At 47.9% G+C, this 16,111-nt stretch overlaps 1 protein-coding gene across 1 annotated transcript in view; it reads left to right on the plus strand.

Annotated features, from left to right (window-relative positions):
* Window positions 1-385: 385 nt before the first annotated feature.
* The window catches only part of LOC140428701 (uncharacterized), a 149,858-nt gene continuing 134,132 nt past the window's right edge, over window positions 386-16,111 (plus strand). Inside the window, 4 exon segments of the mRNA XM_072515431.1 lie at window positions 386-1,008; window positions 7,661-7,756; window positions 10,081-10,311; window positions 14,233-14,255. Of these exon segments, the coding sequence (XP_072371532.1) occupies window positions 442-1,008; window positions 7,661-7,756; window positions 10,081-10,311; window positions 14,233-14,255 (917 nt within the window). The 5' untranslated portion in view covers window positions 386-441.

Genomic DNA, 16,111 nt, shown 5'->3' on the forward strand with positions numbered 1-16,111 from the left:
GTAATGTCATTGCAGTGTTAATGTAAGCCTACTTGTGACAATAATGATTATTGTATTTTTTGTATGCTCTGGAGGGGCAGCACCGCTTTTCCTGGCCCTTGCCGGAAAGGAAATCCTGTAGCATTTTGTGTGAGGCCAGAAGCAGTTATTTTAGGGATCGCTGGCAAAGAGTGGACTTATATCTTTAACATTGTGAGAATGGGGCAGTAATTATGAGCCTTCACCATTAAGCCCTGATGCCGGGAGTTAAAATGTGCCCTTGTATTCTTACTGTTTAATATTCCAGAATTTAAAGGGTTAACTTCAACCCTGAAACTGAAAGCAAATATGTTTACCCTCTCCAGATACACGACTACCCAGCCACTGACTTTTTGTCTTTCACTTCCTGCTCTGGTTTCACAATATTTTCTGCTCAAGCGTTGTCTTTGCAGGGTTGGAAGGATGGAAACTGCTGGATCTTTGGCCGAGGAGTTGACTTGTTCCGTCTGCCTCCGGATATACCAGGACCCTGTCATATTGCCCTGCCAGCACAGCTTCTGTAAGAAATGCATCAACAACACTTGGGCACATTTAGGACTGCCAGGTGGAGTGAGCTGCCCTCAGTGCCGTAGGAATTTCAACCCCAGGCCCTCTCTGGAGAGAAACTTCACTCTGTGTAACATAGTGGAGAAGTACAATCAGTCCCAGGCTGCTCAGGCTGAATCTGCCCCTGTTATGTGTGAGTACTGCATTGCGAATCCAGCTCCAGCTGTGAAGACCTGCCTCAAATGTGAAACCTCATTTTGTTCCCTCCATTTAAAGTCACATTTGACAAAAAAGACCTTCAGTGACCACGCCCTGATCGAGCCTCTGGCAGACCTGACAAAGAGGCAGTGCAAGGATCATAAGAAAATTCTTGAGTTTTACTGCGAACAGGATGAAAAGTGTGTGTGTATATCCTGCACAGTGATAGGGAGGCACAAATCCCACACTCTGCTGAGTCTCGATCAGGCAGCAGCTAAAATCAAGGTGAGTATTGATTTTTAAGGTGCTGGGGTAAAGGGCCTACAGAAAAGGTCAGGATCCCCCCATCACGGTGCTGAGGTCCCAGGTTCGATCCCGGCTCCGGGTCACTGTGTGGAGTTTGCACAGTCTCCCCGTGTTTGCGTGGGTTTCGCCCCCACAACCCAAAGATGTGCAGGTTAGGTGGATTGACAACGCTAAATTGCCCCTTAATTGGAAAAAATGCATTGGGTACTCTGAATTTGTTTTAAAAAAGGATCCCGCCTGAGGGCACCTCCTCCCCTTCCTTTACCCCAGGCTCTGACCATTGGCAAGTTCCACAGGGGAGCTACTGGGACCTGTTGCTTATCCGTAGGGATATATGTAGAAGCAGAGAGCTCATGAGGCCTGAAACAGGGCTTACATAATTGAACGGTGTCTTGTTGTTTTCACAGTGCACACATGTGACTATGGATAGTGTTATCAACACCGGTTTGAAAGACTTGTGAAAGAATGGGGAGAGAGAGAGAGAGAGGGCAAAGATTTGAAGCAATTTGCAAAAGAAGCAAAAGTAATGGGAGAAAAAAACCTCTTCACACCGAACAAACAAGCTAGACTCACTGATCTTTGCTCAAGCAGTTCCAACAAGTCCTCATCGCTCCCCCCACACTCCCATTCACTAGATGAAACTTTACAGCTGGCATAGATAACAGGGTGTATGCTCAAAGTACAAAGAACAATGATGCTCCCCAGCCTGTCCTGGCTACGGAAGAGTAACTAAAGTCCAACACCCTACTTAAACTCCCCCGGGGGCCACATATTCATCAAATGTTACTTTCACCACTACTCCCCCCGACAACCGTAGCCCCCTTAATCCCAAACACACCAAAACACATCTCAAAGCAACCCCTCCCAACCGTCCCCATTAATGTCCCAATCAAATTCATTTAATCAAGCCCATGCTCCTTGACAAAAGCTCCTTCGAAATATTGAAAAAAATGATCTTTCGATCGATATTCCCCCTCAGCCTTGCCGGCTACACCATTTCAAACCTGACTCCACACCTGAATAGCGTTGACTCCGCCTTATTAAAAGCCGCACGCCGCTTTGCCAATTCTGGTATAGATATACCCCACAATTGGTGAAGTTATTGTCTGGAATTCTCCGGCTGTTGGGATGCTTTATTCCTGCTGGCAGCTTAACCCTGCAGCGTAGGGGTGGCCTCAATGGGAAATCCCATTGACAAGCGGCGGGAGGAGAGAATCTCGCCACCAGCGGATGGCGCTGCTGAGAAACAGGCGGCTGATGGAGAATCCCGCCCAATAGGTTCATGACGTTCAGGGCACAATTCAACAAATGTAAAATGAACTGAACTTTAATCATCGCATTGCAATTATCTGAATAGATATACTGTGAAAAGGGCACTCTACTTCAACAGGGAAAAAAACAGGAGTAGATTCACAGAAATGTTACAGAATTGGCTCAGTGAATCAGCACCAGCTCTCCAAATGGGCAACTTACCTTGTTCCATCCTCCCACTTTCTCTCCATAACCTTCCTTGCACATCCTTTTCAGCTATCAGTCTAATTCCCTTTGGAATGGTTCATTTGAACCTGCCTCCATTACACTTGCAGACAGAGCATTTCAGAGTCTAACCAATAACTGCATGAAAACAATTTTCCTGGGCGGAATTCAACCGAACAATTTCTAAGGGTGGGATTCTCCGGCCGCATCCGCCCGCCGACCGGAGAATCCCGTCCGAGGTCAATGGAGTTCTCCATTATACGTTTGATAAGGTTCCCCATGGTCGGCTCATGAAGAAAGTATGGAGGTGTGGCATAGAGGAAAATTTGGCCAATTGGATAAGTAACTGGCTATCACATAGCAGACAGAGGGTGGTGGTGGATGGAAAATTTTCAGACGGGAGACCAGTTACCAGCGGTGTACCACAGGGATCAGTGCTGGGTCCTCTACTATTTGTGATTTTTATCAATGACTTGGAGGAGGGGGCTGAAGGGTGGATCAGTAAATTTGCTGATGACACCAAGATTGGTGGAGTAGTGGATGAGGTGGAGGGCTGTTGTAGGCTGCAAAGTGACATTGGTAGGATGCAGAGCTGGGCCGAAAAATGGCAGATGGAGTTTAACTCTGATAAGTGCGAGGTGATTCATTTCGGTAGAAAAAATTTGAATGCGGATTACAGGGTCAACGGCAGGGTTCTGAGGAATGTGGAGGAACAGAGAGATCTTGGGATTCATGTCCACAGATCTTTGAAGGTTGCCACTCAAGTGAATAGAGCCGTGAAGAAGGCTTATAGTGTGTTAGCGTTTATTAACAGGGGGTTTGAGTTTAAGAGCCGCTACATGACCCTGGTGAGACCACATTTGGCGTATTGTGTGCAGTTCTGGTCACCTCATTATAGGAAGGATGTGGAAGCATTGGAAAGCGTGCAAAGGAGATTTGCCAGGATGCTGCCTGGTTTGCAGGATAGGTCTTATGAGGAAAGGTTGAGGGAGCTAGGGCTTTTCTCTTTAGAGCGGAGGAGGATGAGAGGCGACTTAATAGAGGTTTATAAGATAATGAGGGGGATAGATAGAGTGGCTGTTCAGAGACTATTTCCTCGGGTGGATGTAGCTGTTACAAGGAGGCATAACTATAAGATAAAGTGTGGGAGATATAGGAGGGTTGTCCGAGGTAGGTTCTTTACTCAGTGAGTGGTTAGGGTGTGGAATGGATTGCTTGCTGTAATAGTGGAGTTGGACACTTTAGGAACTTTCAAGCGGTTATTGGATAGGCACATGGAGCACACCAGAATGACAGGGAGTGGGATAGCTTGATCTTGGCTTTGGACAATGCTGAGCACAACATCGAGGGTCGGAGGGCCTGTTCTGTGTTGTACTGTTCTATGTTCTATGTTGTATACGCGGCTCACCCTTGGCGTATTAGCAGTCGGTGGGCGGGGCGGAAGAATTCAGCCCTATGACAATAATCACGGGGGACTGGAAAAATCAGGTTGGTAGCGGATCGCAAGAAAAGGAATTTGTGGAATGTCTAAGAGATTTGGGGGGGAGCAGCTTGTGGCAGAGCCTTCTAGGGAACAGCCAATTCTAGATTTGGTGATGTGTAATGAGGCAGACTTGAGTAGGGAACTTAAGGTGAAGGGACCTTAAGGGAGCGGTGACCACAACATGATAGAATTTGTCAAGGGGAGGTCGTGTCTGACAAATCTGTTAGAGTTCTTTGAAGAAGTAACAAGGAAGTCAGACAAAGGAGAACCAGTGGACGCGATTTATTTAGATTTCCAGAAGGCCTTTGACAAGGTGCCACAGAGGATACTGTTTAATAAGTTACGAGCCCATGGTGTTAAGGGTAAGATCCTGGCATGGATAGAGGATTGGCTGACTGGCAGAAGACAGAGAGAGGGGGTAAAGGGGTCTTTTTCAGGACGGTAGATGGTGACTAGTGGTGTGCCTCAGGGGTCTGTGCTGGGACCACAACTTTTCACAATATACATTAATGATCTGGAAGAAGGAACTGAAGGCACTGCTGCTAAGTTTGCAGATGATACAAGGATCTGTAGAGGGACAGGTAGTATTGAGGAAGCAGGCGGGCTGCAGAAGGACTTGGATAGGCTAGGAGAGTGGGCAAAGAAGTGGCAGATGGAACACAATGTGGAAAAGTGTGAGGTTATGCACTTTGGAAGGAGAAATGGAGGCAGAGACTATTTTCTAAATACAAAGAACAAAGATTATTACAGCACAGGAACAGGCCCTTCAGCCCTCCCAGCCTGCGCCGGTCCAGATCCTTTATCTAAACCTGTTGCCGATTTTCCAAGGATCTACTTCCCTCTATTCCCCGCCCGTTCATATATTTGTCTAGATGCATCTTAAATTATGCTATCGTGCCCGCCTCTACCACCTCCGCTGGCAAAGCGTTCCAGGCACCCACCACCCTCTGCGTAAAACACTTTCCAGGCACATCTCCCTTAAACTTTCCCCCTCTCACCTTGAAATCGTGACCCCTTGTAATTGACACCCCCACTCTTTGGAAAAAGCTTGTTGCTATCCACCCTGTCCATACCTCTCATAATTTTGTAGACCTCAATCAGGTCCCCCCTCAACCTCCTTCTTTCCAACGAAAACAATCCTAATCTACTCAACCTTTCTTCATAACTACCACCCTCCATACCAGGCAACATCCTGGTGAACCTCCTTTGCACCCTCTCTAAAGCATCCACATCCTTGGGAAATGGGGAAGTGCTGAGGAAATCAGAAGCACAAACGGAATTGGGTCCTTCCTCACGATTCTCTGAAGGTTAATGTGCAGGTTCAGTTGGCAGTTAGGAAGGCAAATGCAATGTCAGCATTCATGTTGAGAGAGCGAGAATACAAGGCCAGGGATGTACTTCTGATGCTGTAGAAGGCTCTGGTCAGACCCCATTTAGAGTATTGTGAGCAGTTTTGGGCCCCTTATCTAAGTAAGGATGTGCTGGCCTTGGAGAGGGTCCAGAGGAGGTTCATAAGAATGATCCCTGGAATGAAGGGCTTGTCGTATGAAGAACGGTTGAGGACTCTGGGTCTGTACTCGGAGTTTAGAAGGATGAGGGGGATACAGGATATTGCGAGACCTGGATAGAGTGGACATGGAGAGGATGTTTCCACTTGGAGGAAAAACAAGAACCAGAGGACATAATCACAGACTAAAGGGACGATCCTTTAAAACTGAGATGAGGTGGAATTTCTTCAGCCAGCGGGTGGTGAATGTGTGGAACCCTTTGCCGCAGAAGGCTGTGGAGGCCAAATCACTGAGTGTCTTTAAGACAGAGATAGATAGGTTCTTGATTAATAAGGGGATCAGCGGTTATGGGGAGAAGGCAGGAGAATGGGGATGAGAAAATATCAGCCATGATTGAATAGCGGAGCAGACTCAATGGGCCGAGTGGCTAATTCTGCTCCTATGCCTTATGGCCTTATGGTCTTATGAATTTACCCTGCAGTTTGAGAGGGAGAAGCTGGAATCAGATGTAACGTTTTTACTGGCTTGGGTCACTGTCTGTGCGGAGTCTGCATGTTCTCCGTGTCTGTGTGAGTTTGCTCCGGGTGCTCCGGTTTCCTCCCACAAGTCCCGAGAGACATGCTTGTTAGGTGAATTGGGCATTCTGATGTCTCCCTCTGTGTACCCGAACAGGCGCCAGAATGTGGCGACTAGGGGATTTTCAGAGTAACTTCATTGCAGTGTTAGTGTAAGCCTACTTGTGGCAATAATAAAGATTATTATTATTAGAACCAGAGAACACAATCTCAGACTAAAGGGACGATCCTTTAAAACAGAGATGAGGAGGAATTTCTTCAGCGAGAAGGTGGTGAATCTGTGGAAGGCTGTGGAGGCCGAACCACTGAGTGTCTTTAAGACAGAGAGCGATAGGTTCTTGATTAATAAGGGGATAAGGGGTTATGGGGAGAAGGCAGGGGAATGGGGATGAGAAAAATACCAGCCATGATTGAATGATGGAGCAGACTCGATGGGCCGAGTGGCCTAATTCTGTTTCTATGTCTTATGGTCTTATGGTCCAAGTGTCATTTTGGGCAAGTTTGACAGGGTGTTTTTGGGTGAGATCCACACCGGTATTCACGCACACATGGCCCTTGGGGAGTTTCTCCCCAGTTCAGCCCATACTAAGAAATGTTTTCAGCAGTGGGGAGCTGAACCCGCCAGTGAGACCGGCTCCTCCGAGATCGGCCGCCATTTTGAAAGGGTACCCCGATCGCTACATGAGCTTGAGGTTCCCCCACACCTCTCACCCACAGACAATGTCACCCCCCCAGCACACAGGGGCATTACCCCACACCACCCCCAAGTAAGGACACCCCACTATGAGATCACCGAGGTTCCCCCCCTTTCAAGCCTCCCCATCCCCCTTTCAGGCTCCCCCCCTTTCAGGAACCCCACCCTTCACCCCCCCCCCAACTTTTATGAGGCCCCTTCATACCCGCCACTCACCTCCCCAACCTTCATAGCAACCTTATCACCCCATTTATGGGAATGGCTTCCTCAGGCCCTGACCCTTACCAGTGCCACCTAGCCACCCTGGCATTGCCACCCTAGCACGCTGGCAGTGCCAAGTTGCACGGGCGCCAGAGGGAGAGCCATTGTGCCACTCTGTCCTGGCTCCAACCACCCAGGGGTCTCCAATGGACTGGGAGACCCCCCCCCCCAACCAGGTGCAATTACACCTCGTCCACATTTGTATGGGCCAGTACTAAGCGGCACCCAGTTGAGGCTTCGGTGGGGAGGCCGTTAGTTCCCGGGTGCCGGGAGAATCCAGCAAACTTAATGGACCATTTAAATATGCTGATCTGGATCACTCCCAGCCCGGGTGAGATTGAGGTTCGGTTCAATCTCGTGAGACTTCTCGAGCTCCACGAATCTCATGAGCGACCTTGTCGTGACACCAAGTCGGGGGCGATGAGGCCGGTTAATCACGCTCTCTAGGTCTGTGCCCTCGTGTTCTCGAACCGTTCATGAGTGGAAACAGTTTCTCCCCATCTACTTTGTCCAGGCCCCGAGCTATCACCACCCCCCCCGGGGGAAGAAACCTACATCTGTGAACCCAGATGAGATCTCTCATTTCTACCGTCCGGCTGCGATACTCACCAATTGTTTCAATCCTCGTTTTTAGGACCAGTTGAAGAAAAAAGTTGCCAACCTTTATAGAGTTAAGAAAAACTGTTCAACTAAACAAAAAGGCTTGAAGAAATCAGAAACTGAAATAAAGGTAGGAAAATTGTGTGCATCTGGATTTAGAAAGAGCTTTCCTTGGAGCTGTGTAAACACATGCCACAGAAAGAGTGTTGATAAATCAGGCTGGTCATGTTAGGGACATGTCACTGATTGCAGCAAGTGGCCATGTGTTTAACGTGGTGTAAAGTGCTTATCTCCAACCCCACGTTAGACGTGTTATTGGTAATCTCTGAAAATGACTTAACCGAAGACCTGATTTAAAAGGTGATGTGGTTGCTCAGAAAATGTTAATAGAAGGACAAAAATGTCCTCCACCATTGGGCCAGGACGTTGGGGTGTAACTCAGCATGACCTGCCTTATCTCCATTGACTCTGGTCGTGGTTGGATTATGGCCACTCATCCTCATGGGGTGTGCACGCTGTGAGCTTCCCGGGAATTACAGTGCCCTCAAAAAGAATTGCAGCGGGATTCTCCGCTGATGGGATTCTCCGTCGCGCCGGCAGCGCATCCACGGCCGCGGGTTTTCCGGTGACGTAGGATGACCACAATGGGAAATCCCATTGACAGGTGGCGGGAACGGAGAATCCTGCTGCCGGCGAGGCGAGGGCGCGCCGCCGAGGAACACACGGCTGGTGGACCGGAGAATCCCGCCTTGATGTCTGTCACCTATCTACCCATTCCACCGGCCTTCCTATGTCCCCTTGAAGTCTAACACAAGCCTCGTCACAATTCAGAATACGTCGAAGATTTACGTCAGCCACACATTTTGATATGATGCTCTCAACACTCGAGTCTATGTCATTCTTTTTTTAATTCAATGGAGACGAGTGTCGCTGGCAAGGCCTGCATTTATTGCATATCTCTAATGACCCTTGAGAAGGTGGTGGTGTGTTACCTGCTTGAACTGCAGAAGTCCATGTGTAACTCTTGAGTACTCGCGCACTACCCAGGTTTTGGTGAGCCATTGCCTTGAACTGATGTAGCCCGTGTTTTTTTAAATTTATTCGAGGGATGTGGGCTTCACTGGCTAGGCCCGAATTTATTGGCCACTCCTAATTTCCCTTGAGCAGGTGGTGGTGCGCTGCCTTCTAGAACTGTTGTAGCCCATGTGGTTCTGGTGCACCCACAGTGCCATTAGGTAGGGAGTTCCAGGATTTTGACCCAGCAACAGTGAGGGAACACTATGGTTCCAAGTTAGGATGGGAGCGGGTGAGAGGAACCTGCAGGGATAGTGTTCCCATGCACCTGCTGACTTTGTTCCTCTAGGTGCTAGAGGTCACAGATTTGGAAGGTGCTGGCAAAGGAGCCTTGGTGAGCTGCCATTGTGCACCAGTATTGGAGGAAGTGAATGATTAAGGTGTTGAATGGTGTGCCGACAAGATGGGATGCTTTGTCCCGGATGATGTTGCTCTTCTGGAGTGTTGAAGCTGCAGTCGCACAGGTAAGTGGAGAGTATTCCACTACACTCCTGGCTTGAGCCTTGTAGATGGTGGACAGGCTTTGGGGGGGTCAAGAGGTGAGTTACTTACCTCAGAATTCCCATTCTCTGATCCGCTCTTATAGCTACAGTATTTGGCTAGTCCAGTTAAGCCTTTGACCAATTAATTAATACATTCTCCCGGTGTCTGCATGGGTTCCCTCCAGGTGCACCGGTTTTCTCCCACAGTCCAAAGATGTGCAGGTTAGGTGGATTGGCCATTCCAAATTGTCCCTCAGTGTCCAAAATGTTAGATGTGGTTATGGGGTTGGGCGGCACAGTGGTTAGCACTACTGCCTACGGCGCTGAGGACCCGTGTTCGATCCCGCTCCTTGGTCACTGTCCATGTGGAATTTTTACATTCTCCCCGTGTCTACGTGGGTTTCACTCCCACAACCCAAAGATGTGCAGGTTAGGTGGATTGGCCACGCTAAATTGCCCCTTAATTTGAAAAAAAGTAATTGGGTACTCTAAATTCAAACAACAACAAAAATGGTGTGGTTATGGGGTTACGGGATAGGGTGGGGGAGCGGACCTAGGTAGGGTTCTCCTCCAGCACTGTAGAGATCGTACTGCTCAATCAATATCTTACAATTCCCAACCTAATTATATTCTGGGAGTACAGGTCTTCACTCAATGTACCTCAATGGTTCAGGAAGAGAGGCAGCACGGTGGCGCAGTCGCTAGCACTGCTGCCTCACGGCGCCGAGGTCCCAGGTTCGATCCCGGCCCTGAGTCACTGTCCACGTGGAGTTTGCACCTTCTCCCCGTGTCTGCATGGGTTTCGCCCCCACAACCCAAAGATGTGCAGGGTAGGTGGATTGGCCACGCTATTCTGTGCGAGAACAGCTTGTAATGAAAGTGTGGGATGGATTTTTAGGAACTCACCGCTGAGCTGAAAAGAGAGTTGTCAAAGGAGTTCTCGGAATGGAGGAAGACATTGGAAGAAGATGAAAAGTACACACTGAAACTGATCGACGATGAAGAGTGTCGTGTGCTCTTTAATATCAGGAGCTGTTCAGAATCACTGGCAAAACAGATGGAAGAGATGACATTAATAGATGCTGAAACACCGATGATGCAGCAAATGGATAATCTCTCCTTTATTCAGGTACGATTTATTTTTCCGAATATCACCTCTCTTGTGAACTCATTGTTGATTCCTTCCACAACCACCAACAGGCTAGTGACTATTCTGGATGCATTCGTATAAAAAGCAACTGGCTAGTGGACTGCGGAGAGTTTGACAGCTGAAGGCTCAAGCCAGGAGTGCAGACGTAGGGTCTTTACTCAGAGAGTAGTAAGGGCGTGGAATGTCCTTCCTGCAACAGTAGTGGACTCGCCAACACTAAGGACATTCAAATGGTCATTGGATAGACATATGGACAATAAGGGAATAGTGTAGATGGGCTTTAGAGTGGTTTCACAGGTCGGCGCAACATCGAGGGCCGAAGGGCCTGTACTGCGCTGTAATGTTCTATGTTCTATGTAGTGGAATACTCTCCACTTACCTGTGTGACTGCGGCTTCAACAACACTTCCAGTTTCATCTGCAAACATTGAAATTGTCCCCTGCACACCAAGGAAAAGCAAGGGTCCCAATACCGACCCTTGGGGAACTCCACTGCAATCCTGAAAAATATCCATTACTCACTTTTTCCCATTATTGAGCCAATTTGGTATCCATGTTGCTACTGTCCTTTTTATACCTTGAGCTATAAGTTTTCATCATCTCCACCTGTTCCCCGTAATACTCCAAGACAACCCCGCCTCCGGGGCCTCTGAATACCTCCTATTAACCTGCAGGATCTTATCCACCAGACTAGCCATCTCTGCCCACTCCGTCTTGTCCCTATGTGCCCGTATTGGTATAAACTGCTCCCTGACCACTGCCTTAAGCGCCTCCCATATCTCACCCTTTTCATTCAGCTCCACATACCCCCGAATAGCGACCCTAACCCGCTCACACACCTCCTCATCTGCTAACAATCCCACACCTAACCTCCACTGTGGGCGCTGGGCCCCCTCCCCGGGTCCACTTGCAAGTCCACCAAATGTGACTCATGGTCCAAGACCACAATCACGATTCAGGAATACACCCTGTGCACATGGGAGAAGTACAAAAATTCCTTCGCCCTCAGACTCCCAAACCTCCATGGGACCACTCTCCGCATGCGCTCCATAAACTCTTTTAGCTCCCTATCCACTGCCGACACCCTCCCCGACCGAGGACTTGATCGGTCCAATCTTGGCTTGATAACCGTATTAAAATCCCCCCACCCCATTATCAGCCGGTGCGTGTCCAGGTCCGGGATCTTCCCTGGCACCCGCCTCATGAATTCAACGTCATCCCAATTTGGGGCATAGACGTTCACCAGGACCACTGGCATCCCCTCCAATGTTCCACTCACCACCATGAGCCTTCCCCCCCCGAATCTGCTACTATGTTCCCAACCTCAAACGTTACCCGCTTATTTATTAGCACCGCCACCACACGCAGCTTCCTGTCTAATCGTGAGTGAAAGACCTGGTCTATCCACCCTTTCCTCAGGCTACTCTGATCCTCGATCTTCAGGTGCATTTCCTGTAATAATGCCACATTCATCTTGAGGCTCCTCAAACGCATGAACACACACAACTGCTTGACCGGCCCATTCAGTCCTCTCACATTCCAATGGCTAGTAATTCCTTGAACAGGTGGATAGTCTGTCGCCAGGGGCCTATAGCTTGAGGATGGCTGACCTGGGCGACACGGTGGCACAGTGGTTGGCACTGCTGCCTCACAGCACCGAGGATCGGGTTCGATACCGGCCCCGGGTCATTGCCTGTGTGGAGTTTGCACATTCTCCCCCTGTCTGCGTGGTCTCACCCCCACAACCCAAAGATGTGCAGGTTAGGTGGATTGGCCAGACTACATTGCCTCTTAATGGGAAAAAAATGATTTTGGTACTTTAAATTTATTTAAAAAACCTGGCTGACTCAGGACTCTCTCCCAATCTTACCACCAGCCATTGGCGTGTTGGAGGGATTTTGCAGGTTGCCACTCTGCTTGTTTGGCCGCATTATGAATGCACCATCCTTGGCCATCCAGTCCTGGGGTGGGACTTGGACCCAGACCTTCTGGCTCAGAGGAAGGGAGGCTACCCTCTGTGTCACAAGACCTACTGAGCTATTACCACTTCTGTTACTTTACCATCTCTTATCCTCTGCCGACCTATTTTACAGATTGTTTTCTCTCTTGTGTCTGAGGCGAATTTCGCATCCCCACCCTTTTCCTTGGCTCTGTTACTCTTTACAAGCTGTTCATCTGTAACAAATAATGAAATACAATGTGGAAAAGTGTGAGGTTAGAAGCACAAAGGGACTTGGGAGTCCTTGTTCAAGATTCTCTTGAGGTTAACGAGCAGATTCAGTCGGCGGTTAAGAAGGCAAATGCAATGTCAGCATTCATGTCAAGAGGGCTAGAATACAAGACCAGGGATGTACTTCTGAGGCTGTATAAGGCTCTGGCCAGACCCCATTTGGAGCATTGTTAACAGTTTTGGACCCTGTGTCTAAGGAAGGATGTGCTGGCCTTGGAAAGGGTCCAGAGGAGGTTCACAAGAATGACCCCTGGAATGAAGAACCTGTCGTATGAGGAACGGTTGAGGATTCTGGGGTTGTACTCATTGGAGTTCAGAAGGATGAGGGGGGATCTTATTGAAACTTACAGGATACTGCGAAGGCCTGGATAGAGTGGACGTGGAGAGGATGTTTCCACTAGTGGGAAAAACTAGAACGAGAGGACACCATCTCAGACTAAAGGGATGATCCTTTAAAACTGAGATGAGGAGGAATTTCTTCAGCCAGAGGGTGGTGAATCTGTGGAACTGTTTGCCGCAGAAGGCTGTGGATGCCAAATCACTGAGTGCCTTTAAGACAGAGATGGATGGGTTCTTGATTAATAACGGGATCAGGGGTTATGGAGAGAAGGCAGGAGAATGGGGATGAGAAAATATCAGCCATGATTGAATGGCGGAGCAGACTCGATGGGCCGAGTGGCCTAATTTTGCTCCTAGGTCTTATGGTCTTACAACATCTTCCAGTTCTATGAAACATCAAAAGACCTGAATTGCTTTAATTTGTGAATTATCCACTCATTGTTGCTGCTGCCTCACACCTGACTCAGAATGTGCTGTAGACAAATGTTTCACTATTCAATTATTGTGATTCACTTTGCCTGCTGCATTCTTTAACCTAAATATCATTCCCTTTGTCGTATTCAACTTTTTTTTATTCACAAGGGATTTGGGCTTTGTTGGCTCGACCAGCATTTATTTCCCACCCCTGATTGCCCTTGAAAAGGTAGTTGTGAACTGCCTTCTTGAACCGCTGCAGTTCCTGAGGTACAGGTGTAGGTACACCCACAGTGCTGTTAGTGAGGGAGTTCCAAGATTTTGACCCAGCGACAGTGAAGGGATGGAAATATATTTCCAAGTCACGATTCTGAATGACTTGGAGGAAAACCTCCAGATTGCGGTGGTCCCAGGTATCTTCTGCCCTTGTCCTAATGAATGGTAGTGGTCGTGGGTTTGGAAGGTACTGACCAAGGAACCTTTGTGAGTTTCTGCAGTGCGTCGTGTAGATGGTACTGTGCGCCAGTAGTGGAGGGAGTGAATGTTTGTGGATCGACTGCCTTAACCTGCATGGTGTCAAGCTTCGTGAGTGTTGTTGGCAACTCCCCAGACAAGTGGAGAGCATTCCATCACACTCTTGACTTGTGCCTTGTAGATGGCGGACAGGCTATGGGGAGTCAGGATGTGAGTTACTCATCACATGATTCCCTGCCTTGATCGGCTGTTATGACCACAATATTTATATGGCTAGTCCAGTTAAGTTTCTGGTCAATGCCCGTCCCCAGGATGTTGAGAGTGGGGCATTCAGTGATGGGAATGTTACTTGCTGGCCCAAGCCTGGATAGTGCACAGGTCTTTCTGTATCTGGTCAGGGATTGTCTCACTTTGTTGATTGATCTTCTCTTCTTTTATTTACAGGGCTCTAAACAACTCCTTTCCAGGTAAGTTTATTTCAGTTATATACCAAGTGCTGTAGTTGGGAATCTGGGAGTGGAGTTGATGGCAGGAAACTGGGTTGGAACCAGGCTTACCTGTTAATTACTGGACGGAATATTGTCCGTGGGGATACAACAGTTTGATATTTGCATCTTGATTGAATGAAACTTTGCTCATTGTTGAATAAAACTGGTCTTGAAAATTTCTCCTTGAACAAAAGTGGATTACTTCCTGAATATCCAGAAAATATTCTTCAGTCACTTCTGCTAATTGCACGCAGGCTGATAGCTATAATATTTTTAATTTGGGCATCACCACTTATGCCCCTAAATGAAAGGAAGATTTGTCAATATACACTACCTTTCAGGATTTGCCCAGGTATTGTTACAGCCAATGAAGCAATTTCGAAGTGTAAGCATTGTTGTAATACAGCAGCCAATTTGCGTACAGCAAGCTCCAACAGACAGCAATCGAAGAGTGATCAGACCAGCTGTTTTGAGTGATATTGATTGAGGGATGAATGTTGGCCAGGGCACACCTGGATGCACTCCCTCAAAATAATGCCACAGGACATTTGACATCCACCTGAGAGAACAGGCAAGACCTGTGTTTAATGTTCCATCCAAAGGATGGCACCTCCAGAAGTGACACACTCCTCTGGACTGTCAGCCTGTATTTCTGCTCTCAGATCCATAGTGTTGGGGCTTGAACCCACAGCCATCAGACTTAGACATAAGGATGCTACCCACAGTGACACAACTAACACACACAGTGGTTCTTGGGTAGAAATTCCCATTATTAAAGGAGTAGCTCTGTGGCCACCATGTTGGACTTCTACCAGAAGATGGAGCTACATCCCTATTATTGGGTATTTGGCCAGAGCCCACAAACATGTATCTATCTCCATTGAAGAGAGACAATTGTTTACACATAGCTTAAAGGGAATCACTCCACAAGCATGATACCTGGTGAAGGAGCTGTGCTCCGAAAGCTAGTGATTGCAAACAACTTTAACCTGATGTTGTAAGACTTCTTACTGTGCTCACCCCAGTCCAATGCCAGCATCTCCTCAAAATAAAAGCAAAATAGTGAAGTGCCACATCCAAAACAGGGATTAAACCTGCATCATTGGCATCATTCTGTATCCCACCAGTGGTGCAGTGGACCAGCTTCACGGCCCTAACTATCTAACCTCCAGCTTGGGTAACCGTTGGTTGCTTCATTTGTGCTAGCCTCTTAGCTGTGTGTGCGTTTTCCTCACCTGGAGTGCTGCTTACAGTTTTGGTCCCCTGCTTCTCGCAGAGGGTGATTAATCTCTGAAATTCTCTGGTAAAGGCTTGGATGTATTTAAATGGAGGTGGATAAATATTTGATAGACCAAGGAATAGAGGGCTCTGGGGAAATGTCACAGAAAAGGATTTGAGGCCGGCATAGATCAGCCATGAGCATTTTGAATGGCAAGGCAGATTTGAAGGGCCTGGTGCATCTATTTCTTGTATTCCTTGCAATTTCTTTTAATGGCCCTTAGAAGCATCTTTTGTTGCCAATCTTCCAAGTGTTTCTCAAGCCTGCAGGCCCATTGGCACAATAATCCTGCCTGCAAATCCCACCCCCCACTGTTGCTTCAGGATTATAGCTGCTACACACAACCAATCCTCACAAGATTTTCTTTCTCAATTTAGCATGAAAACATTCACCATTTTATCAGTTCAGCGCTCAGTTTAATACATTTCTTAAATTTCCCAGCTCAAATTCATTGTTACCCATCTGTAACTGTCCTTGAGAAGTTGCTGATGGGCCCATACATCCACGTTGTGTAGATACACCCACAGCGCTGTTCGGAAGGGAATTTCAGGATTTG

The sequence above is a fragment of the Scyliorhinus torazame genome, chromosome 8, assembly GCF_047496885.1.
Source record: "Scyliorhinus torazame isolate Kashiwa2021f chromosome 8, sScyTor2.1, whole genome shotgun sequence".
Taxonomy (NCBI): domain Eukaryota; kingdom Metazoa; phylum Chordata; class Chondrichthyes; order Carcharhiniformes; family Scyliorhinidae; genus Scyliorhinus; species Scyliorhinus torazame.